This window comes from Tiliqua scincoides, chromosome 1, assembly GCF_035046505.1.
Source record: "Tiliqua scincoides isolate rTilSci1 chromosome 1, rTilSci1.hap2, whole genome shotgun sequence".
Lineage (NCBI taxonomy): Eukaryota > Metazoa > Chordata > Lepidosauria > Squamata > Scincidae > Tiliqua > Tiliqua scincoides.
The window spans coordinates 250,707,893-250,734,090 of NC_089821.1; the positions used below are offsets into that span (position 1 = coordinate 250,707,893).

The 26,198-nt window shown below is 43.7% G+C and overlaps 1 protein-coding gene across 1 annotated transcript in view; it reads left to right on the forward strand.

Moving 5' to 3' along the window:
• The first annotated feature begins 241 nt into the window (after positions 1 to 241).
• Positions 242 to 26,198, forward strand: part of DUSP10 (dual specificity phosphatase 10) — a 49,975-nt gene continuing 24,018 nt past the window's right edge. Inside the window, exons 1-2 of the mRNA XM_066611694.1 lie at positions 242 to 336; positions 3,655 to 4,496. Of these exons, the coding sequence (XP_066467791.1) occupies positions 3,698 to 4,496 (799 nt within the window). The 5' untranslated portion in view covers positions 242 to 336; positions 3,655 to 3,697. The remainder of the gene's footprint in view (positions 337 to 3,654; positions 4,497 to 26,198) is intronic.

Sequence of the window (26,198 nt, forward strand, 5' to 3'; positions counted from 1 at the left end):
CTTCCCCCCTCCCTCCTCCTGCTAGGACATAGTCGGACCCGAACAAACCAGCCCTCCCGAGCAGAGGGGCCGGCCTCCGACTCCTCCCACCGCTCCCACCCGCCGCCAATCAGTGGCATCCCCAGGAGGGGGCTCCAGAGGCTGGCGGGGGAAGGCTGCCATTGGGTGGGAGCTGGAGCGGGCCCTCCTTCGGCCCCGCCCCTTTCGAACCTTACATTTACTGTGTAGCAAAAGAGAAAGTAAGTATGTTGCTGCTGGAGATCAATGAAGCCCAGTGAATGGGGGCTGGCTGCGTAAATCGATAGTCCCCGGCGAGCGCCAGAGGCTGGAGGAAGAGTAAGTGGAGGGCGGGGGGGGGAAGGCAGGGGGTGCGCCTGTGGACACTGTTCCTAATAAATATGCTCTACCTTGGAAAAAAGAGGGGCAGGGGATAAATGGGGGGGGGAGAAGAAGTGGGGGGTCAAAGAGGGGAATCCCCCTGCGCTTTCCTCTTCTGCTCCCAGCTGAGTTTAGCCTCTGCTGGCCCGTGTGTGCTTCTCGTGCACGATCGCCACTGGATCTGAAGGCACGAAGGTTTTTCTCGTTCGGGCTTGCTGCAGTATCTAGGGGGGCACGGGGGGATCGGAGTGTATGCGAGAGAGGCAGTGGGCATCAGCATCCTTTGATACTGTTGCCTTCCTTCTGGGTGGTCCTGATCGCTGAGGGTGCAAAGAGGCTTCTCTTTGCCCGGGATCTTCTTAACTCCAGACCCACTTCATGCCTCGTCTGGAAATATATTACCTCTACTGCAGAGATGCAGGTCTTCCCGAATAGCCTCACGATCCGAAGGAATCGGTGTTGATCAACCCTCTCTGGCCGTCGGATATTATTTTATAGGGGGAGAAAATACCTTAATAGGATCTTTCTGATTTCACCCGGAATGTGGTTATCAAACTACTGCAGCTCGTTTCTGTTTGTTTTATTTGTAGTATTTTTCTTCCCCCCCCCCCATATAATACTTTGCTTCATAAATGTGTATAATTCCTTCGATACAGGCTCATCTTTCAGATTTCTTCATTCATGTCCCACCCACCCACCAGTGATATATGTTATTTGCTTCCACGTTATAAAGATAATGTAAATTCATCCTGCAAAGACTTTCCCCCCTTTCGGTAGGAGATGGGATGGCTAATGGCTTGTATGCTCTTTGCTTATCCTGGGATAATGGTCCAACCTAATAGTGGTTGGGGAGGGGGGGCAAGGCCATAATCGCAAGATTATGCAAACAGATGGGAGAATGTTGCAAGAGGAATTTAGGCACCCCCCCCCCCAATTTCTTCAGCTCCTTGAAATAGTTTTGGCTCTCCTGTGTTTGCCTTTGGCAAGAGTGGTGCCTCCATTCAGTGGCAGCAGCTGTCCTCAATGTTGATGTCATGTTGTAATATTTCTAGTCCAATCCTAATCGGGCTTCTTCAAAAGTAAGCCCTCTTCAGTTTAATAGGAGTTCATTTTTGATGAGAGAGCTTATCATTGCAGTCTTTACATGCCAAGAGGGTGATGTAAGCAATCGTATTAGAAGAAGCAGAAGGAAAAATACTGACCTCAATAGGGCTATACCAAATGCCTATGTAGTGTAACTGGTCACTAAATCATGCTATAAAATGAATATAGTTTATGTCTTGCATGATGATTGAGGACCAAAGGGGACTCTGGATTTAGGAGTGGGGCTCATCTTCAGCTGCCTTTTCATGAGACTGGTGTAAGAATGGGAGTATTGAGATAGGTTTGGGTATCCCAACAACCCATGAGGGTCCTTCTAGTATATCTGGATAAGTGCAGGTCTGCTCATATGAGATGCATGGTGTCCTCTGTCCTGTTCTTCTCCCCCACTCCCCACTTTCAGTAGGTTTTGAGAATTCTAGAGGGTTTTAAAAAATAATAATTTTTGAAACTGGCTTTCTGGGAAGACCTTCCACTTTCCCTGGAGCAGACTTGGGCTGGGCTGAATTTTTGTTAGTAGTTAGCATCTCACTGGAAGCTTTTGACCACTTAATTTCTAGGCAGAAGAAGAAGATATGGGAATGGGAGAAGATCTTTTTCAATTGTCTTGCCTTAAACATTTGATTTGCTTGAGGGGGCTGACATTATCTGTTTCGCAGCAACACTATAATCTGGGTTATATAGGCTACTTTGTAGTAAGGCTGTCCCTACTCCAAAAGTTGAATTCTTCAACTGCTGTAAACTATGCTGTTCAAAGCAAATCAACCCCATGTTATATTTTGCAGAATTTGTTCACTGTTTTGCAAAATGTATTCTGCTCCTGTGGGTCATGCCAAACAACTACACAGCATGTTGAAACCCTGCCCTTCATCCTCTGGAAATTGTATTTAGTCACCTCGCTGGCTTCTGATATCTTGCCAGGCGTTGCCTACTTACTCCCAAGAATAGCTTTGCAATAAGTGCTAGAAAGTGTGTGTGTTGTGTCATGAAAACTGAGCTTCTTAAGAAGCTCAATTTGGTTGCTAATGCCACACTTTCCTATGCACTGACAGAATTTTTATTTTTTGTAATTTATTTATTGCATTATGGAACTCATGGTGGCAGGGCCTTTGAGAGGAATTTTATCAGGGGGTACAAAGTTTCATTTGGGCCCTTTTCCAAAGGGGGAAGGGGCAATGGCAGCAGGCAGAAGAGAGGGCAAAATAGGGCAGGGGGAGGGTGCTGACAGCCAGAATATTCTTTGGAGTCCAGGTCTACCAGGCTTCTTGATGTGGAGCCCATGTCAGCCCAACCATGTGGCATTGGCAGCTCATTAAAGTAATATGGAAAACCAAACACACTACTAAGTCTTTCTAAAATCTTTGAAATATAGAAAATACATTGCAGAAAATTAGCATAATTGTATTTAGGCTCACACTAGAATGGACAGTATCCTGTGTGTACCAAAACTTGCTTCTGCAGCTGTTGTAGCCCTGCAGCTGTGTCCCTGAGCTATTATATACTCCTTCACGGTTATTAGATCCACAAGCCAAAGAGCTACTGTAACAGGCCAGTATCCAGCTTTGACAGTGTTCAGGAGGGTCATGGATGCATTTCTGGGTCCAATGTGTATGGCTTGCGGCAGCAGTTGCCACTGCATGTCCACAGTTGTGCCCTAGCATCATGCACAGGCAGTGAGTTTGGGTGAGATAGGAAAATGTAAGATGCGAGGAACTTTCTGGGCCCCTCCTTTGACTCCTGGGCCTCCTCTCTGGCCCTGGACCCAGGTAAAAATTACCCCATTTAGCCTCCTCCTAGGCCCTGCATGGTGGCATACATGCAGTTCCTTGATGATCACCCACCCAGGCACTGACCAGACTTAAGATCTTGTGCCTGCAGTCCATGTCCTGAGAAACTGCATAATATACACAGTTCTAGTCTGCAGGGCCCTAAGGTGTGCATATTTACACAGTTCCTTTATAGTCATACGGTCCTAAAACAATACATTTACAGATCCCAGCACAGCTCTTCTGCGCTTGGTTGCAAATGATAGCAGCTAGTAATAAATTCTCCATTTTGTTTGCTTATATGCAGAAAGGTGCCTTGAAGTCTCAAGTGCCCCTGCTTTGAATGTTATTAAGAGGGATGAAACCCTGTGCATCATGGGATATCTGATCTTTTTGTTTCTCTTAACAGAGAGAGCTTGAGTTCCTTTTGACTTGCCATTCTCAGCCTCCTCATGCCTCCATCTCCACTAGACGACAGGGTAGTAGTGGCACTCTCAAGGCCCGTCAGACCTCAGGATCTCAACCTTTGCTTAGACTCCAGCTACCTTGAATCTGCCTCTTCTGCCAGCGAAAGCCACACAAGTCTCCTTAGCACAGCGGTTGTGTCGCTCAAGGCTGCTAATCTCACGTATATGCCCTCATCCAACGGCTCTGCCCGCTCCTTGAGTTGTGGATGCAGCAGTGCCAGTTGCTGCACTGTGGCAACTTACGACAAGGACAATCAGGCCCAAACTCAAGCAAGTACCAGCAGCGCCTCTGCCAACGTAGGAACCTCGACCACTTGCCCTGCTAACCCAATGGTCAACAACAATGAGAACTCTGGCCCTTTGAGTCCCTCGAGTGGAGTGGGGAGCCCAGTCTCGGGCACTGCAAAACAGTTGGCTAGCATAAAAATCATCTATCCCAATGACTTGGCTAAAAAGATGACCAAATGCACCAAGAGCCACCAAGGGCCTGTCATCATTGACTGTAGGCCTTTCATGGAGTACAACAAAAGCCACATCCAAGGAGCGGTTCACATTAATTGCTCTGATAAGATCAGCAGGAGGAGGCTTCAACAGGGCAAGATCACTGTCTTGGACTTGATCTCTTGCCGAGAAGGCAAGGACTCCTTCAAGAGGATCTTTTCCAAAGAAATCATTGTTTATGATGAGAACACCAATGAGCCAAGCAGAGTGATACCTTCCCAGCCATTGCACATAGTGCTGGAGTCTCTCAAGCGAGAAGGCAAGGAGCCCCTGGTTCTCAAAGGTATTTATAACTAATATTCAGCTGCTCTTCTTCTGTGCTATTTGGAAGTGGCAGTTCTCAGGCCAGGTAAAGTTAAAACATCAGAGCCTGTGACAATAATTCAAGGGTTTTTCTGTCTGATGTGGGAGACTTTGATTGCAAGGGGGAGATGGTAATCCATGAGATCAATAAAATACCATTTATTAGGACCACAGTGCGGTAAGCAAACTTCTCCTTGAGGGTGGGTGGGTGGGTATGTGTGTGTAGTAGAAAGAAATTTCTGAGAACATAGTTTAGCCTTCCAGTGGTGATGATGGGGGAAGACTTTGCAGTCTGTTATAGCTGTGCCATGTTCAAAAGGTCTTTGGTTACACAGTGGTATGCTGGAACAGGAAGGCAAATGGAGAATTTTCTCTTGGAAACAGAAAAAGGGACTTTTGTTTTCCCCCCTCTAATTCATATATTCAACATTAATTTTGGAAAATTGTACTAGGTACAGAATGAACAGAAGTCAAATTAGTAGTGTTAGATATGGTAGATATGTGTGGTGATGACATTGGTATCAAAGTACTGTTTCACTGATGAGGGTGGGACAGAGTATGCGTGGTGCTCATTTCCTGTTTTCTCCTTTTTGAGCATGTCAGATCTGTGACCCCCACAAGGTGTGTGGAGCTCAAAGCTGAAAGGAGGTGTGAGGTATGTTTCTGTGGTGGTGCCAGCCACTCGTGGGGTTTTTGTTTCACTGCTTTTGATGTCATAAAGTAGACCAGTGAGAGTAGGGTGAAAGAATGAAGTAATTTGCTCTTATGAGGTATTATAGTGCAAGTAGTGTTCTTCTTGAAGTTCCTATTTACCATGCTAGACTAGCATCTGAACACATTTGCTTTGTTGTGCACCCATAATTTTCAATGCAGCTTGTTTTGGTGCTGCTACTTAGGCATGCTTGCTGTGAGATTTGTAAATGTTTTTGCTGCAGAATATTGGTAGCTAGTACCAGTAATTGGCATATCACCATCTCTTCCATTTGCTAAATGGATCTGTTACTAGTTCTAGGTAAGGGTGGATTACTAATATGCATGTCTGATTTTGAAGGAACACAATGACCTTAGGCAGCCAAGGTGGGTAAAATTGAAGTACCATGTTAACCTGTATAAAACCCATTGAAAGACGGTTGGTGAATGTTATACAGTGTATCCAAGGACATTCTCATACCAGTGGAAACTTGTAGCAAGGATAGGAGTCCTTCATAACTGGGAGTACTGATAAATCAAGAGTTTTAGATTTGATCCTTGCTGGGGTCTTGACATGCTTCAGGGGAGAGATCAGTGACAGGGCACCCATTTGCAGAAAGTTCCCAGTTAAACTCTTTGTATCTCCAGTTAAAGTATGTTGGGTAGCAGGGTTGAAGGAGAACTCTGACTGAGAGGTCAGCACCTGCAAGTATGAGTAGAGCAGTAGACCAGTGGTACGACCAGCTTCAAAAGACCATGTGTTATCATTCCTTTTTAAATTGTTTCAGTATATCAATATTGTCTTCTTTCCTAAAGTTTGATGCAAAGCCATGAGCAGAAATTCTATTGGTTTTAAATAGAAGAGAGACTATTAAAATAGCCTGAGTCAAAGTGGCTTGAAGGAGAACTGCCTGGTTCTTAAAACAAACCTCTCATCAAAAGACATGTCTGGATACAGCATTCTCACTTCCAATGCATCATATTTTGTACAAATGCTTGTTGTGAGAAATCAGATCTTATTGATTAGTAATATTGAAAATATTTTATATATACCTCTTTAAAAAAAGAAAACAATCAGTAAATGATTTTTGTAGCAAAGGAATGGGGAAGTACTGCAAGCACTCGGGTATAAGTCGATCTCACAGATAAGTCATGGGCAGGTTTTGAGCCAAAATCATGGAATTTTCTATGACCCTCAGATATGTCAGGGGTTAAACTTAGGGGGATGCCTAACTATAATTTTGTCTGATTTTCACCTGAGTTCAGATCCTGAAAAATGACCTACCAATAATGATCTAAGAACTGTACTGTCTAATTTATTAAAAAATAGTAAAAGAGCATAAGATACATTTTTATTCATTAACTTTTTTAATTCTCTTCTTCACAACTTCTGAGTAAGTGCACTGAAAACATACCAACAGAACCATTAATCACATCCTTTTTTTAAAGTGCCTTCTTTATTAATCCAGAGACTCAACATATAACATACAACTTATAACACATAACTGGGAGTGTGCAATTCAATTCACAGCAGAGAGACTAGCAACAAGAGCGGAGTGTGAGCAAGCACAGCTGCATATAGTTGCAACCTGATTTTCTCAGAAGTAGATCCATTGCTTTCCATGGCTGTCATTCTTAAGTAATTGCACACTAAATTGTAACCTTTGACCTTGTTTCAAATGGAAATAAGGAATACATCCTGGTGTTTTAAAAACTAGACCTCTGCCAAACATTTGCAAAATGGTGCAGAAGGGTTGATGTGATTCTGCCAAAGAGAATGAGGCTTGCTGGTTTAAATAGAAGCCTTGAGCCCTGGCTTACGTTTGTCTCAGGAGCACTGAAAAGGTTAACTTTGGCAACAGCTTTGCCCTGGAGGGGTTGTTGTGGAGACTCTCTATCTACCTTGTCCTCTTGCTGTCCCAGCTGCCTGAACAGCCCTGACCCCTGAGTAATCCACAGATAAGGCAAGGAGATGATTTGCAGTTGGTTTATTGGCAGAAGGCAAGTAACTATGGTAGTTCCCTCTCACAGAGGGGTATGCAATTAGTCTAGAACTGAGCATTGCAGTATCTAGAAGGGATGTGACTTCTCTTCTACAAGATAATCTGGCATAGCTGCAAGCGGTTAGGAATCTCTACAATTCCCTTGCCCTGAAGAGGCAAAAGCTCCAAGGTGCTTAGAAGGAAAAAAGTCTGTGACTGTGCAAGTCTCTGAACTGGGCAGGTTGTGCTAGTTTTCAAAGCTCATTGCTGAATGAGGGTGTAAAGATGTACACAAACCCTCTTTCACAACTTTAAAAAGGTGTGGATTTTATGCTATGCTCAGATCTTCTTAATTTGGATACACTGTCTGCAGGTTAGACATTTTGTTGGCCATACAATAATAGAATCAAACCAGAGTAAAAGTGACATATTAAACATTCTGGGATTTGCAAGTCACAGCAATAAAATAATATATACTACACACTGAATGTAAAATCTTCTAAAATGCTTGTGTGAAAATGCATTTGCCAGGTGCAAGAAACTCAACAGTGTGTGTGTGTGTGTGTGTGTGTGTGTGTGTGTTTGACAGGCAGACTTGGAGAGGACAATAGGGTGTCAATGCAGAGGAGGTCTGGTCCTGCCTCCACCTGTATAGATTTGACACTGGCATAGTTTCCCTTGCCTTCTGTTCTGTGAACCTTCAGAGAGTTGGTTTTGTCAGTATCTTCCTTCTTGGATGCTTATTCAGCCTTGCCCTTAATCTAACAGTGGCCAAGTTTTTTTAACAGTGCCACAAATTGGGTCTAAAGTATAAGAATGTCACTTTAATGCATGCCTTGGGGGTGTCTGTCCCCTCACTTGACTAGGACAGGCAACAGCACAACTTACGACAGGCACACAGGAGAGCAGGTTTGCCTAACAGTTGAAAAAAAAATTGCTTAAAACTGTCAGAGTTTCATCAATGCCCCAGCACTATGCTTGTGAAGGAATGTTTTGCTTTGGATGAAGATGGTTTTTTTTTTTAAAAAATCATCAATAGGACCAAGTTCATGCAACTTTATCATGCAGCTTTTATCCTACATACAACTGGATGTTCTTGGTTTACACTGATTTCTTAGTTCTGTTGATTTTTAGTAGGACTTCATATCCTTCAGTGTTTCAGGTGAAATGAGGACACTCTTGTATAGTTGGAAGACTCTCTTCAGTTACAGAGATCCCTGAGCATTGCTCCAGTACTGAATCAAGGGGCAGTTGGGGGGCCTTAATGAAATCCACAAGCCCCGCCCCTTCTAATTTTATCCAAAGCTTGTCCTCCAGCAGCTTTCTACAAATGGTGGTAAATGGGTCTGTCAAAAATAGATCAGAGAGCAGAACCTCTTTCAATTTGCACTTTGTATCTGTGCACTGCTGAAGGTTCTTCATGTCCACTTGCAGGCCTTGCAGTGTGTTGACAACATGGCACTCACTCTCTGGTTTAATAGGATGGTTAACCGCAGCATGAATATGGCTGTATTCTCTTTTTTAAATGTCCACCCTGCCTTTTCCTGGTGAAGCAAATGTCCAAGGTGGCTTACAGAATCTTCATAAAAAGTGGTAGCATAGCTGCAATTTAAACCTGACTGGTAAAGCTGTGTTATCTGGATTGGTCGTTGTGGGTAAGGCATCAGTATTGTGACTGTGCACACACTTGCATCTGCATTCATGCACATGTTTGTATTTGTTCCCAGTTAGGGGCTTAACTTCTCAAAGCCTGGAAAAAGGGCTGAAACCTAAAGGTCTGCATGTGCGTACTCTAGCAGACATTTTTGCCATGCTTGGTCCGGAGGGTGAGGTCCAGATTTTAGGATAATGATTACGTCTTCATGAGCAATGTTGACAGCCTGGAAGTGGTAAAAGATGCTTAATACATCTTGACCCCATAAAACTCCATGCGGTGGAATTCAGTTTGGTGTGCCAATAGAATGGTGATCTAGAGGAAATGTGTATAGAATGGCTGCAAGATGGCAGGTTGTTGCAACCCTTTGGAATGATGCCCCTCTTTCCCTGTGGATTTGGATGGCCTCTGGCTGCCTGAGAAGTCCCTGATTGCATCATCTGGGAGTGAAAGAATCCTTCACATCACCCAGTAAGCTGTGCCTCTGTTCCTGCTCTGAACTTGGGAGTTTTAAAATTAGCCGAAAGCGTGTAGCTGCTTGATTTAAAGAAGCTTTAGAAGAAAAGATTAATTTTTCCCCCTCCTCTTCTGCCAACGCAAAAAATTGTGAGGAGAGATCAAGGGATTAATAACTGCAGTTTTTGCTTAATGATAGCAAAAAGAGAGAAGAAGCAGGCCATGTCTCTTCATATGTTCTTTTTAAAGCACCAGGACTTGCAAGAACCATAGGCAAAATACTCCCCTCCTCCTCAGTTGTCTCTTTCCCCACCTTGTTTGGAAGTGTGATCTGGGCAGGGGTTCCATATTATAATAATAAGGCTCTGCTTCAGCATCTGTGCTTGCAGCATGGTTGGAGAGGTGTTTGTTATTTGATTTCACTTGTCAGATGGAATTTTTTCCATCATGCTTCAGTGGCTTTTAATGTCCTGCATGTGATGCAATTTTTTTTTTTAGGGGCTGAACTAAAACCGAGGCTGGGGCTCTAAAGCCTCTTTGCTTTTTCTGTTGAGTGAGGCTCTTGCTTGCCTGCGATCTAGTCATAATTTATTGCTGGCCCATCTGATCCTCTTGGTTTATGTTTGTAAACATTGGTTGCTAACTGCCCCATCCAAGTTGGTCTCCCCCCGCCCCCCGCCAGTGCCATGTTCTCCATGTTTGGTGCTGTCTGTCAAATAGGCAGTGCTGTTGCCATTTCAGTGGTACAGTGTCACACAGAGGAGAAATTGATCAGAGAGCCCTTGCCCTCGGGGATTAAATTACAGGCTTAATTTACAGCTCTGGCTGGTGACCTCAATCAAATATATATATTCCTGTTCCAGACGTCTGGGTTTGTTTGCTTTTTTAAAAAGTACAGAAATATGGCAGTATCTATAGAAGGCCAAGCTGGATCAAATACATTTTAAACCGCTGTATAGATTGGAAAATAAAAGTTTACTTTAAAATCCTGCCCTTTCTCCCACAAGTCCAAGGCAGCATTTTTTCTCTCCTCCCCTGCTCTGTGCATCAGTCCTATGAGGTAACTTGGGCATCTAGATCACACCTGGCCCCAAGTTGCCACTCCAAGTCTGAAGGCCCCCCCCCCCCCAATTTATAAAATGGACCTGCTTGCAGGTTGTTGTGAAGGGGCCATTGTTTTGGGCAATGAAAAGAGGAGGAACAGTGGAGGCAAATAGGTGGACAGAGATTAGCACTCCCCCACCAATCTGCTGCCTGAGGCCACTTCTTCAGTTGGCCTCATGAATGGGCCAGCCCTGGAATTGTGTTCACTTTTATCTGGTTCCTCTGATGTGCTTAGGGTGGTGCTCGTGTGCTTTTCTTCTCTCTCACTTCCCCCCCCCCATTTTATCCGTGCAACAGCTCTGTGAGGTATCTTAAGTTGAAAGATAATGACTAACTCAGTGAGCTTCATAGCCAAATAAGTAGTTGAACCAGAGTCTCCTTGTTTCTAGTTTGATACTCTAGTCTAACTGCTGTGCCATGCTTTAATCCTGTTGTTCCTCTGTGCACAGTTTGCTGGTGGAGATTTATTTTCAGTGCTGCATGCTGTAGCAGCAGATGAGGCAAGCTGCTTTTAGAACTCGACGCTGGCTTACCTCATCTGCTGGATGAGCTCAGCTGCAGCAGTGAAAATAAATTTCCATCTTCATGTATACTTTACCAGAGCTCCTTGGAGAAGCATCAGGATGGAATCATCGGGATCAGCAGTGGTTAGAGTATCTGACAGGAGCATTATTTAGGATTCTCAGGCAAACACCATTCAGGGACCTCCCAACAGTCCACTTCCTCTCTGTTTCAGTGGCTGCATGTGTTCACACTTGCACGCACCAATGTCTTATTTCCCAGTACACCTTATAGCAATGTTGGGAACTTCCTTTCCCAGCTGGTTCCACTTTAAGCTTCCTTGGCCCTTAATGTTGTGTTGAGGGGGCAGGACATTCAGGAATTTTGATGGGGCATCAAGGAAGGAAGAGAATAGCTTACTACTACTGTTCCTTTTCAACACCCCCTGGTAAGCCTCTCTATGGCTTACCAGGTAATGGTGAGGGAGGTGGGATGGGCGGTCACAGTGGGGGGGGGGTCCACATGGTATAGCTATGGGTCCATTTAAAGGTATTGGGCCAAAGCATATGCCAGACAGGTCAGGCCCCACCTTTGAAGCTGGACATGGTATCTGACTTGGACCGGAGATGCTCTGGTTCAAATCCTCACTCAGCCATGAAGCTTGTGGGGTCAATCACAGTCTTTCAACCTAACACACTCCATAGAAATATATATATGGCTCCATTTCTGGACTGCAGCCAGCTGCAGTACTGGGAGATAACGAATCTTTAAATCCCATGCTCATAGCCCCTTCTTAAAACGCAGAAATAATCTGCATTGGCATTTGATGTAGCCTACCTCTAGTATCCTATGAGACAGTGACTGTGGGGCAGACAACACAAACCTTTGGCATATATGCACTCAATCTTAATATTAAGTGGATCATTACCACTGAAATTTGCAGGTCCTCTTATTTCAGGAATTCAGGTCTCTACCTAGTATTCTCCTTCCTCCAATTTGCCTTGATGCCAGTGGCTCTGAAATTCTTCATTGTCATGTTCTGTGCTTATCCTTCAGTTCCTAAAGAAGTTTGCTGTGCAATGTTTGATTTTCAGTGCAAAACCCAGTGCTTGATATTTGATTGGGTATATCAACTAAAAAGAATGTTCACTTTCTTACAGAAGAATAACTCTCAGCCACTGACCATTTTCTGCCTGTAACTTTGGGCTTACTTGACCCAAGGCTGTAATCCTATATACAGTATGCTCATCTGGGAGTAGATCCCATTGAATTCAGTAGGGCTTCTGTTCTGTTCCAGTGTTCTGTTCTGTTTCAGTGCTCCATATTGTTTCAGTTCTGTTCTGCTCTGTTCTGTTTCAGTGCTCTAGACCTTGGTGATATCATCACCAAGTGCTTTGGAGCCACTCCCATGCAGCCACAGTAGGGGTCCATGCAATTGGGGGAGATTAGAGAGAACAATGATTGGGAATTGCTGGGCATGCTATCCTAGTCTGGGTACGGATATGCCTTCCTTTCTCGCTGGTCAACCATGGTGCCATGCTTCATGTTTTGTTTTATTTACTGCATTTTTATCCTTCATGTTGGATTTGTACTGGTGCTAATTAACTTAGTCAATGCTAATCAAGGTTTGCAAGCCCTGTGGTCAAGAAAGAATCTGGTTAGTTTGTTAACCATGGTTAGCACCAATTCAGGTGTCCTAATCAGCTACGGTTGAACAGGAAAGCTAATTCTTGTGCCAGAGGATGGGGGAGCAGTGCACAAGACCATAGTCTGTTTTAACCAAGCTTAACATCTCATCTTTACCAACCCTGGGTTGTAGATTTGGATTTCCCAATGTTGACAATCAACCTGAGGCCTTTCTATGTTTTCATCCTTGGAGTCACTAAGTATTTGCCATTGCTTCTATTCTGGAGACACCCTTTGTCCATGAATAGATGTTAAAAAGGATTCTCACAAAACCCTGTATGAAGAGTATCACAGGGGTGTGCAGTCAGGGGAGGCAGAACCTTCCTAGTTGACTTTGCTAGTCTAACAGTATTGGATCACTGTGGGAAGTGGAAACATCACTACAGGTGGAACCTTGGTATCCACTAACTTGACTGAAGTCCACCTTGAAATGCCTTGTAACAAGGTAAAAAGCGTTAAAATCCAAGTTCCCACCCTGATAAATCATTATTTCTTTCCATTAGATTCCATTATTCTCCCTATCTAGTGGCTGATTGCAATATAGCATCCATACCAATGCATTCTGGGGTGACAACGGAGGAACAGGAAACCTGGAAGTGGGTCTTTAAAGCTATTTTCCACTGATTTGATATCCACTGATTTTTTTTAATCCACTGGGAGTTGTGGAATGGAACCCCAGTGCATAATGAGGCATGACCTGAATTATTTTGAGATCCATAACTAAATTGTCATCTATTTAGATTTTCCAGTAAACTTCCATGAAGGGAATTCAGCAGGGAATATACAGTACTCCTGAGTCCTTCTCATTTTAATCCTCTCCATGAAACATCTCATTCTGATTGAGATTGTGTCTTGTGTTTTGAATGCATTTTTCTTTTCTTAGGCAAACATTACATAGGAAAATAGCCCTCAATCTTGTTTGCAAATCCTGCTGACCTTATCTAAAAGAAAAGGGAGATCCTAGATGTGATCCTCGAGTACATTTTTAAGGATATACTGTCTTGCATTTGGAAAGTTATTGAGAGTCCTGATGTTTCTAGCACATCTGATGGCTATAAATCTGCAATAGTCATTAGGCCTGGAACTTGCTGGAAGGAAAGCTTCCATATGGAAGAGGGGTTGCTTTCTCCTCTGCTTAAATTCTATAAAAAGCAGAGCAGTAAAATCTCTCACTATAAATTTAACCCAAACAGTGTGTTTGTCTGCTTCTGTTATCTCTCTTCCTTCTGCTCAGGATCTTGGGGGGGGGGGGGAGAGAATCTGTGAGAATGCCAAGACCACGCATGAAGTCCCAAGCATGGGAAGCATCCTTAGACTGAAACATGTCAACAAAGAGCTACAAATAGATCCTACTTATGCATTTTAAGTTGGCAGGTACAGGAACTGGCAGACCTTGTTGTTTTTTCAGGATTCTGCAAAATGATCAGATGTACGTGGTTTCCCTTATGCAAAGCCACCCAGCCTCTTGAATTCCTGATGCTATTCCTCTGACCTGGGTGTTGGCCTGTGCTAGAGCCCTACTAGGGAGCTGTATATAACCCTGTTAATAAACTGTTTACCAACACTGTTATGGAGCTTGGATCCAATAGCAAGAGGAGAGGGAGTACTGGTGCCGCATAGTGTACGCCGGGGTGGCCAAACTTGCTTAATGTAAGAGCCACACATGATAAACTTCAGATGTTTGAGAGTCACAAGGCAAATATTGCACGCATCCTTGATTCAAATCTAGCACTAAAATTGGCATTAATATTCTTCAGTATTTACTTACATAAACATTAAACTTGCATTTTAATCCAGATGATTCTCAGTTCATAACTGGTAAATAATTATACAGCTTGAAAAACTTGTATTTACCTCTTCTATTTGTGGTGCACAAAGGAGCCAACCAACATAAAGTGTGTGGCTCATGGAAATATGGCAAAGAGCTGCACCTGGCATGTGAGCCATGGTTTGGCCACCCCTATGCCATGCAGCATAAATATCTATCACAGGGCCACATCGCAAAGAAATTGATTGAACTCATTCAGATGTCCATTTTACTGTACATTGACACCTGATACCCGGTACAGTTGGACCTCAGGGGGTCTGATCCTGGACTTCCCACAGATTTCAAACCTGTGGATACTGAGATCCATGGGGGGAGGGAGCAGAGGACCTCCAAATGTGACTAGAAGTGCCTTCTAGTCACATCTGGAGGTCTTCTGTGGGCCCTATAGATGCTGGTTCTGAACCAGTAGATAAGTAGGACCCACTGTATTTATATGGTACTTCTCAGCAACAAAAAAGTTCATAAAATTGTTTTACTGTAGGAATGAAGAGGTAATTCCCTATCCTGAAACTGTTCTCAATCAAAAAAGGGGGCACAAGGGGAACAAAAACTTATAGCCACTGGGAGGGCAGCTGTGCTTGGATGAACAAGGATAGTTGCTGTTCCATTCCCTCACCATATGCAAAGAAAATTACTGTTCAAGGGTTCTTCTTTATCCAGTTAGCAGGGATCATCCAGTGAAGCCCTCCATACTGCTGGCTGGGATAAAAGATGACCAGATTACACTGTGAGAGAACTTCCCACAGGACAGCCTGGTTGTTTGTGTTGGCTCTCTATCCCCTGGGGGCTGGGGATAAGAATAGGCCCTCAGTTTGGCTGTACTTGGCGTAAGAGGCGACTAAACAGCCACCGGGTAGTTGGGGCTCGTCAGCCTGGGAAGGCAGCTCATCTGAGAGAAGGAAAACTCTGATCCCAAACCTCCACTGCCTTGTGGCTACATCCAGTTATGGAAAAGGCTTCAGGAGTCAACCTCCAGGCAAAATCCGGAGCTGGAGTCCCTGAGGCAGTTCATGGCTGAACACAGTCACGTTCTGGCAACTCCTGCAACGTCGCTGGAACCAACCGTATTGGCCTCTGCCTTTCCATTGGACCATTTCAGTGACGTGGAGAGGGGGGATTTGCTGCATGGGTAACAGCCTATCCTCCATACCTACTTTACCCAGGCTTCGCAAACTGGAGAGGACACTCTGTTCCAGAACCTCCATTCAGAGCATAAGAACATAAGAACATAAGAACAGCCCCACTGGATCAGGCCATAGGCCCATCTAGTCCAGCTTCCTGTATCTCACAGCGGCCCACCAAATGCCCCAGGGAGCACACCAGATAACAAGAGACCTCATCCTGGTGCTCTCCCCTACATCTGGCATTCTGACTTAACCCATTCCTAAAATCAGGAGGTTGCGCATACACATCATGGCTTGTACCCCATAATGGATTTTTCCTCCAGAAACTCATCCAATCCCCTTTTAAAGGCGTCTAGGCTAGACGCCAGCACCACATCCTGTGGCAAGGAGTTCCACAGACCGACCACGCGCTGAGTAAAGAAATATTTTCTTTTGTCTGTCCTAACCCGCCCAACACTCAATTTTAGTGGATGTCCCCAGGTTCTGGTATTATGTGAGAGTGTAAAGAGCATCTCCCTATCCACTCTGTCCATCCCCTGCATAATTTTGTATGTCTCAATCATGTCCCCCCTCAAGCGTCTCTTTTCTAGGCTGAAGAGGCCCAAACGCCGTAGCCTTTCCTCATAAGGAAGGTGCCCCAGCCCCGTAATCATCTTAGTTGCTCTCTTTTGCACCTTTTCCATTTCCACTATGTCTTTTTTGAGATGCGGCGACCAGAACTGGACACAATACTCCAGGTGTGGCCTTACCATAGATTTGTACAACGGCATTATAATACTAACCGTTTTGTTCTCAATACCCTTCCTAATGATCCCAAGCATAGAATTGGCCTTCTTCACTGCCGCCGCACATTGGGTCGACACTTTCATCGACCTGTCCACCACCACCCCAAGATCTCTCTCCTGATCTGTCACAGACAGCTCAGAACCCATCAGCCTATATCTAAAGTTTTGATTTTTTGCCCCAATGTGCATGACTTTACATTTACTGACATTGAAGCGCATCTGCCATTTTGCTGCCCATTCTGCCAGTCTGGAGAGATCCTTCTGGAGCTCCTCACAAGCACTTCTGGTCTTTACCACTCGGAAAAGTTTGGTGTCATCTGCAAACTTAGCCACTTCACTGCTCAATCCTGTCTCCAGGTCATTTATGAAGAGGTTGAAAAGCACCGGTCCCAGGACAGATCCTTGGGGCACACCGCTTTTCACCTCTCTCCATTGTGAAAATTGCCCATTGACACCCACTCTCTGCTTCCTGGCCTCCAACCAGTTCTCAATCCAGGAGAGGACCTGTCCTCTAATTCCCTGACTGTGGAGTTTTTTCAGTAGCCTTTGGTGTGACACCATAGTCTTCCGAGACTGAAGGATGCCAACTCTATCACCCCACAAAGTGGCACTGACAGTACCACCATAACCTGAGATTTCTGCTCAAGACTGACAATGGAGTAAGGCAACTTTCACCTCTTAGCACAGCTATTTTCAACCTTTTTCAGCTCATTGCATACTGACAAGGTGCTAAAATTGTCAATGCATGCCATCGGTTTTTTGACAATTGACAAGGCACTCCATGCTCCTGGTGGGGAGCTCACACCCCCATTGGAACTACTAATAAATGACTTTCTCTTCCACCTGCAGACCATTCACGGCATACCAACATACCACAGCACACTGGTCGAAAGTTGCTGTCTTCGCAGAACAGATAAGCAGGTTTTGGAGAAGCTTTAGTTAAGCTTTATGTTAAGGTTACGTTGTTTGAGTGTGGTCAGCTGTACTTCCAACTGAGCATCTTTATACTCCCTCCTACTCATGGCACCCTTGATCCTGCTGTTCTGCCAGCATTTTCTCTCAATGCTGGCTGCTTTTCCAGCTTTTAGACCTCAATTAGGTTTGTCATATTATAGTAAAGCCAGGAATATTCATTTCCTCCACTGAATACTTAATTTGCTTCTTTCAATTTTAAACAGATTGTACTTTTGAAATTGTGCTCAAAATGGCTATTCAGAATTAAAGTGGTAGGAATTTCATTAATTCCTCACTGTATCTCTGTGCATTCAAGTCAGTGCTTTATATGAAATCCAGAAAATTTCCCTGACTTGGACAAGGATATCTGTCGGGCCTGATACTATTATTCTGGCATTTACTTCTCCTTACTTGGGTCACCATCCAGCAAGGATTCTTCCTTTCCTCCTATCCTTATCTTGGGGAAACACAACTTCGGGAGAAGAAAGGGCTTTACATTTAGGGAGTTAAAACTGAAACTCTGATTTTTAATCACATTACTTCCTGGAGGGTAATAGGCTAGAATACAACCTGCATCCTTTTTCCTTGTACCTCCAGAAGTAAAAGGACTAGAGGCTTACCAGCTGTGAAGGGAGTCTGGAATGGGCCAGGGTGCTCCTGATGACAGCCCAGTTTCCATTTGAGCAAGGTTCCCATGTTCTGCTATTAGCACAATCACTGATCTCGTGCTGCATGATCAATGAACTGTTGGAAATGGACTGTGGCTTGGTGGTAGAACTTGAGGTGCCCAGGACCTTTGGCACCAGTTAGGACTGGGCAAGATCCTTGTCTGAAACACTGTAATGCTGTCACCTATCAGTACAACCTGAAGGACAAAAATCCTGACTTGGGATAACACAGCATCATATATTCACACAAGACTGTGTGTTCATACTATCCCCCATTCATCTGGGGGTGGGGATAGGAATGGCTGGAGAGGGGATTACATGCCATGTCTTCTAAAAATTGTCAGAACTAGCAGAGGGGAGGCCCCTTGTAGCTATCAATTTCTTATTGGACCCTGCTCTTACGCCCTTTACACAGCCTAATCTGTAACCATGAGTAGCTGATTATATTTATTCCACATCATGAAAATCTTCATCTGTTTTTTCCCCCCTTCAAATACTTTGCTATTAAAGCCACCAGAGCAGTTCAGGCTATTCATTTTATTGTATTTATATTTTTTTTCTTGCTGATCACTTGGCAACCCTAAGTAATTCTTGCTGTTGTCTGGCGTTTTAAAAGGTTGGATTGGTGCTCATCACCACAATGCTACTATGGTGAGCGCTCAGCAGCATGTTTTTGTTTCAAAGTAATGTATAAGGTGATGTCTGGTAAAGCAAGAGATGTTTGGCCTTGCATGCATTTGCCGGCTATGGACAAGCGATAACTTAGGCACTCATAATTGCAATCTGTGAGATAGGGGCAGGAGACAGACAGATAACTTCCCAGCAACTTTGTAATACAGTCTGAGTAGTGGAACAATGCAGTTCCCCTACAACACAACTCTAGTTGGGAAAATGACATAAGAACAGCCCCACTGGATCAGGCCATAGGCCCATCTAGTCCAGCTTCCTGTATCTCACCCTTGCTACATCTCTACCCTTGCTACTTCATGTTCCTTGTTTGGGAGGCCTGTGTGAGTCGGGTTGGGGGCAGCTGTAGAAATTGTTACTTTTGCTAAATCAGGTACTGGAAGCCAAAATGAGCTTTCTTTACCCTTCAAGAGCTTCACATTGCTACAAATCCATCTGAGGGAATTCTTATTTTGCCCTTTTTCCAAATGCTGAATGTTGCCCTTTGTGTTGTCTTAAGACTCACATAATCTACCACATGACAGCACCAGCTGCTGATTTTTTTTTTGTTGTTGTTTCAGAATGAGGGCTGCAATGAAGGGCAAACAGTCACTGTTGCATTAGATACCAATACCCTGCTGCCTGGCTGAAGGAGAGTCTTGGCAATAAAATCCCCAAACGGACAGATTAATATTTCATACAAGTCTTTTTTTCTGAGTCCTCTGTGCAGACATGTGCGCTGATGAAGTCTGGGCAAAGTGATAAAGCGCCACCTAATTTTATGTAAAATGTGTGCATGCATGTTAATGGCTTATCCTCTGAATTCTTACTCCCTTCTCATTCCAGTTGGTTTTTTAAACCTTTTTTCATTTTTTAAAACCCAATTTTCCAATATAAATATTTTGCATAATAGGAGCATGTAGTCCTTTGGAGTGGATGTGGACATTGCAGAGGATGTGGACATTGCAGAGATGACTCATTTGGGGATGAGAGGGTATGAGACAACAAAGCCTTAAATTGCTTGGTTCCTGGGTACTTCAAGGACCCTGCCCCCGGGTGTAATTCTCTGCCAGTGGTGGCACACGCAATTAAGCCCTTTCCGTTCACAGGTGTGTTTGAGGGAGTTTATAGTTCTACCCATTGGCCTCTTCAAGCATGCTTGTTGATGCTGTCTACCTCCTCTGTGTCTCAAGAACTCATTAGGGCTACTTGCCGTCCAATTGGGCTTCTCAGAGGAGAAATTCTAGGGGGAGATCCAGTTTTACCATTCTGTCCTTGAAATGTAAAGTTTTGTTTTAATCAACTGTGCATTCTTCTAGCTCAGTCAACACAAAAAGACAAAAATATCTCTACAATACTATAAGCTGAGTAAAAGATGCTTCTCTTTGCTATGTCTTCAGAAGTAAAGAAGTAGTAAAAAATCATAGTAAAAAATAAGAGTGGTATAGGGAAAGGGGCAACTGCATATGCTACTTTTCTTTCTTTCAAAGCATTTTAATATGTAATTGTCACACATTAAAATATAAATAAGTTTGCCATTAATCTGCAACACTGTGACTCATACAAAATCCTAATAATAATCAGTTCACAGTGTAGAGTGAAGGCTATTGAAGCATCTTCCAGAATAAGTGTGTCTTAATTTGCCTGCTAAAACATAGTAAGACCAGGTATTCCTGGGCTTTACTGGGAAGAGTTATTTTGAACTGTCACTCTTCCAGAATTGTATCTCATTTTGTTTCAGGTCAAGGAAAGAATTTCTTAAAGCTGGGCCCCTTTTCTTCTGTCTTCTCCTCGCACAGGGGTCTCCAAACTTTTTGGCCAGAGGGCCGCATCAGATATCTAGCATGGTGCTGAGGGCTGGAAAAAAAATTTAAATATAAATTTAAATAAATTGGAGATGGAACTTAGATGAGTGAATGAATGGGCTCATTCATTCAACCTCTCTGGTCCTCAGAACACCCTCCAGGCGCAATCAGAGCACAGTTCTGGTCATGTTCAGTTGAGTGCCCGGAGGCTTTCTGGGGACAAGAGGTCGGCCGCGTGCTGGAAAGAGGTTTGCTGTGGGCTGCATCTGGCCCCCGGGTCGGGGTTTGGAGACCCCTGTCCTAGCAGATGGATCTCTGCTTACTCAGAGCTTCTCTCAGGGTAGTGGTTCCAAAGCGGAGTCCACAAACAAGGGTTTGTGGGAGTCTGTGGTCATGCCTTAGTGGGCCCCAGGTTTCAGTGGAGGCTTACTTTGGTGGTAGGGACAGCAGTGGCTTGCCAATAATGCAATGCCCCCATGCCAGTGTTGAAGGCATTCCTTTTTATAATTGTCTGGGAGCACTGCTGCTGCCCCCATTCTTGCACCCAACAAGCCCCTTCCCCCTGGGACAGGCTGCCATTGCCATTGAGCTCTGTGCGAGGGTCGCCTAGATAAGGCAGGCCCCAATATATAGTGTGCAGTCAGTGCCAGAAATGAGGCAGTAGCATGATGCAGGTATGAGGGCTCTGACTCCACAGCCAATGAAGTAGCCTGTTCTGTTCTGGGTGGGTGTGAGGGAAGGCTCTCCAGCCCATGCAGCAGGATCCTTCCCAGATGGATGGCTGAGGCTCAGCATGATGGTACTGTGAGAATGACAAGGGAGGGGTCCCCCACCCTGGACTGCATCTGAGGAGCCTCTCCCCCACAAATAACAAGGTAAAGAAATAACAGCTGCTGTATGTCACTCCAGACAACTGCCACCAGAGTAAGCCCTCACAAGGGTTTAGGTTTAGGTGAAGTTTTGCATCAGTGGTTTAAGTAGCTTTTTAGCAAGCACTATCTTTTTTTTAATCACAAAAACTTGGGCAGGGTCTTGGGGCTCTGCTAGGGGTCTTCTGATGGCCTTGGATTCCTGGCAGTGGTCCACTTGGCCCAACCTCATGTGTTGGCCCTCCAGGAGCCACAAGGGAAAACTATTAGTGGTTTTCTATTCAAGGTGCTTGTATCAACCAGAATGGAATGTTGGAGTCAACACATGAATCTCAGGCACAAAATCCCTTTATGGAGGATCCTTGGTAAAAGGCAGAGTGCCAGTGTTTTAGAAGGTGAAATTACATCAGGAGGGGAACTTGTGATAATGGAGAAGAACTTCTCAACACTGGTTTGTTTGTTTTGGGTTGGAGTTCCTTGGCATAAACAATAGAAGTAACTGAGGTGTTTTGTAAACAAAATGATGAGAAATGTATTTTGCATAACCAAGGACAAAGATTTATACCCTTTTTATTCATGAGTTTTGAAGGTATAAGTGTTTTGACATTATTCAGGCAATTTAAATATTATAATGGGGCTGCAAGGTGCTTAAGCAGATCATCTTCCTTCTTGGAAATTGGTAAAATGAGAAAAGAATTTCATTATCTGAAACTGAACAGTAAGTTGATCTTGATATTATCATGCTAGAGAAATGAATTTCTTTGAGGAAAGGGCTCAAAAAATAAGCAGCAGGAATACATATGGATATTTGATGAAATTTTTTGGTGCTATGAAACTCTTCAATAGCATCTTGTTTTCATCAACCTAAAGTCTTATTAACGAGAGAGAGAGAGAGAGAGAGAGAGAGAGAGGCCTTGCTTCTAAAAAGCTATAGGGTTGTACTGCACATGTCCTCATAATTGTAGGCAACACTGACTAGGCTGGAAGCATATTGATTTGATTTCATTTATATCCCACTCCACTCCAGGCAAAGTCTTGAAAATATAAGAAACATATTTCTCCAGTCAGAATCATTGTCTGAAAGATCCATAATTTTGGATCTTAACTTTCACTTTAAACATTATGGACAGAACACACAATAATGGAATGTGTGCATGGACTGAAAAGTCTCAGTTCTGTCATGTTAATTTTGTTCCTGAATTGTGTATTCAAATGCTCAGTTCATGTGCAGAGCAATTCTAAGCATGTTTACTCAGAAGTAAGTCCCAGTTAAGCTGTAGTCGGATGTAATTGAACCATGTTAATTGAATGTGTCGAGAGGGAGTGTGAAATTTGGCTAACCATGCCCTTAGTACCCACATGCTCAAGGATCGTGCTCTGGGCCTCAATGTTTTGTATAGGATACTGCCAAATGTGGGTGGGTTCTGATCTCCTGTGTACTTGGCATTGTGTTCTGTAGATGAGCATGGAACACTTAGAGCATTGATTTTCAACCTTCTTCACTGACAAGGCAACAAAATGGTCAAGGCACACCTTCTCATTTTAATCAATTGACAATGCTCTGCTGATAGGGGCTTCACATCTCCCAAAAGCCCTCCCCTGTCCCAAACTCCCGCAGTGCACCTGCAGACCATTTGTGGCACAAACCTGCAGACAATTTGTGCAGTAGCACACTGGTTGAAAATTGCAGAGTCTTGGAAACCTGGAGGCATGAACAATGAACACATTTGTGTGAGACACCCAGGTACCTGGTGTGCTCTCATTTGTCCCCCCTCTATGCATTTGGGTTCACTCCCGAATCGGCCTTTTCAGCCACACTAGACGCTGTTCCAGAACCACCTTTCAGAGCGCGATACCATAGTCTTTCGAGACTGAAGGTTGCCAAATGGTATGCATTTGGGCATAATACCTGTACAGGGTAAGAAGTCAATGGGTTTTATGTCCCAGTAAGTGTGTTTGCAGTTTTAATGGAGGAATTTGAGGCAAGTGAAGAGGCTCTGTTATATGTAAAGGTTGCTTGCCACCAAGTTGCAAGTATAGAGTTCTTCAAATTTGCAGAATACACTCCTGGGTAAATACCTGAGAACATTCTGTATTGTCCAGTATTTGAAAGTGCTTTTCCGATGTCTAAATCATAATGTTGTTTGTTCCAGTCATACACAATAGCCACGTCGCTAATGCTACTGCCTTTTGGATCTTGGATTGGGGAGATCTGCAACAGGATAACTTGGCTGTAATAGTTTAGTTAGAACAGTCCTTTTAAAAACAGACTTGCATCATTCTGAAGAAAAGTGCTTTATAAGAATTTGAGGGGAAAATCAACGGAGTTTTCGTTTTCAGACCTTGAAGGCAGGGAATGGAGGCAGGTAGGTGACACCTGATTCCCCTCTACCCCAATCTTCCCTCATTCCAGGCCTTCATACCTTTAGTTATTAGAACTTTATGATAGTGGTTAGATGTTGGAAAAGATCAAAGAAGGATCTGTGAGATACTATAGAGAATGAGCCATACTTAAATTATGAAATGAGAGACGCACCATTTTAATCCTGTCCAGAAGTACTGCTTCCTGTCCAGAAGTCCTACTTCCTTATCCTTAGATGGACTATAGATAATCTAACTCCATTTGTTGATACTTATAATAACAATACATACTTGTATTGTTATGCAATCTGGAGTTAGATGGCTAGATCCATCTTACCCCACATTGTTGACAATGGCTTTCCAGGGCTTCGGGTAGTTTGTCTCTATCCTACCAGAAGATGCTAGGGATTAAACCCAGGGCCTTTGCATGCAAGATTGTAATGCTTCTGGCTCCTAATTGGAACTGCCATATTTTCATCCTTTGGAAGGTCTCTACCTTCATTTCTATCATAAAACATGGAAACTAAACTGGTGCAACTTTTCCTATTGCTTGGCAAGTTGGAGCCACCTGTCATGTTCCATTTAAAGGCATAGATGCTCTGCTTAGGGGAGAATGATGGCAACCTTGCTGTTGTTCAGGGTTCATTTACACCCAAATGCAGCAGCAAACCTGGGTTTTTCTTTTGCAGAATAAGTAAGCTCAACAGGTAGTTGCAACCAACCCTGACTCCCTAATGAGTATACTTCTATAATAAAAGAAGTGCCTGAACATGAGCATCTGACGTCATGCTTTTAGGGGTATACTAAAATTTCAAAATGGTTTATTTCATTGCATTCTGCATTAAATTTGGCATTGAATGATATATAACATGATGGTATTATTCGAAAATAGCAAGAGTTTCACACTTTTGGCCACTAGTGTCAAGCTCAGGTTGCTGCCCCCCTAAAACGTGTTGCCTGGTGCAGTTGCTACTCCCTGCACCCCTTAGCTATGCCACTGGTGCAGTAAACCATGGTGTGTGTGTGTGTGTGTGTGTGTGTGTGTGAGATGAGTCAATTTTTCTCTTCCCGCCATGGTACTTATCCATGACAATCACTGGGGTGGGGGTGGAGGACATGTTGTTGGCCCTTGCATGTTTAATGAAAGATGCAGTTGAACTCTCTCAGCACTGAAGTCTGCTGGGCTGTTCTGCGGCTTCCACTACACAATATCAGCTCCTACCTGTGTGTGTGTGTGTGTGTGTGTGTGTGTGTGTGTGTGAGAGAGAGAGAGAGAGAGAGAGAGAGAGAGGTACATGTACATGTTATGTCGGAAGTTTAGGAATATATATTTGTACACTGATAAAAGAGCAGCCAGATTAAAACAAAACAAAACACATGGGTGTCATTTTATTGTTTGAACACATCTTTGTATGCTTGTTGAAAATGTGTACAATTCTTTACCCTGACTTTGATATTTCTGTGTTCCTTGATTGTATGAAGCTGTCCTATGCTGAATCAGACCATTGGTCCACATAAATCAGTCATGTCTGGATTGGTGACAGTTCTTCCATCCTGGCTGGAAGCATAAGGGACAGAAGCTAGAACTTTTCTGTTGATTAGGGAAAGATGAGTTTGTGTGAGAGCACCTGGAACTGGGGGAATGAAGGGGAAGAAGCATCTTGGGGTGAGGTGATTTTTTTTTTTTAACAGAACAGTAACTGGTGGGAAGGAAGCAATAAGCATCTTCAAAAGTTTGTTTTCTCCTTGCAGGCATCCAGCACCAAATGTGCCTATACATGTGTGCATGTCTAGAATACCTTAAAGTAAAAGGAAATGAAAGGTTGTTGTCAAAGCTAAATAGTCAAGTATGGCTCATAGATCAATGACTGTAACGCAACCTGGTTGCTCATGAATTATTTTTTAAGATAAAATTTGTTTATAATCCAACCTTTTTATGTAATTTCCTTATGGGGGAGAACCTTAAATTTGCAAGTTTCGCAGAATGCACCTTATTTTTCTTGCAAGTGCTAAAAGTTATTCACCCTAACAGCTCAGGCAGGGCACTTGGGTTTGCTTGAATGGTGGTGGAAAGACGAGGAAATGGTGGAGGAAAGACGAGGTGGTGGAAAGACGAGGGAAGGGGTGTTGTCTGTGTATATGTGTTTTTAAGGTTACTCCTGTTCCAAACTTATTTTCTCAAGTGAGCCTAGACTCTTGCTTCTTCCACACATTTTCAGTATGGGGAGAAACTGGATTCTCCTGTGCACCGAGGACTTTCCCACAGTACAGGTGGTACTTTTGACTTCTCTCACTTTGTTTTAGTTACTTCTGTGTGCACCTAATATTGGAATTTATGGTCAAGTGTGTATATCTTTGGCTTATGGTCTCATCTGGCATGTAGTTTTGCTTTGGATACAAGATCTAGGAATTAATGGAACCTAGTTGATCTGATGGACAGGTGGATACCATTCCACTCTGTTCAAACTCTGGAGTAGACTGCAGCATCCAGAATGGATCCCTCAACCCTAGTCAAACTCAGGAAGGTTTGAAGATTTCAGTGCACTAAG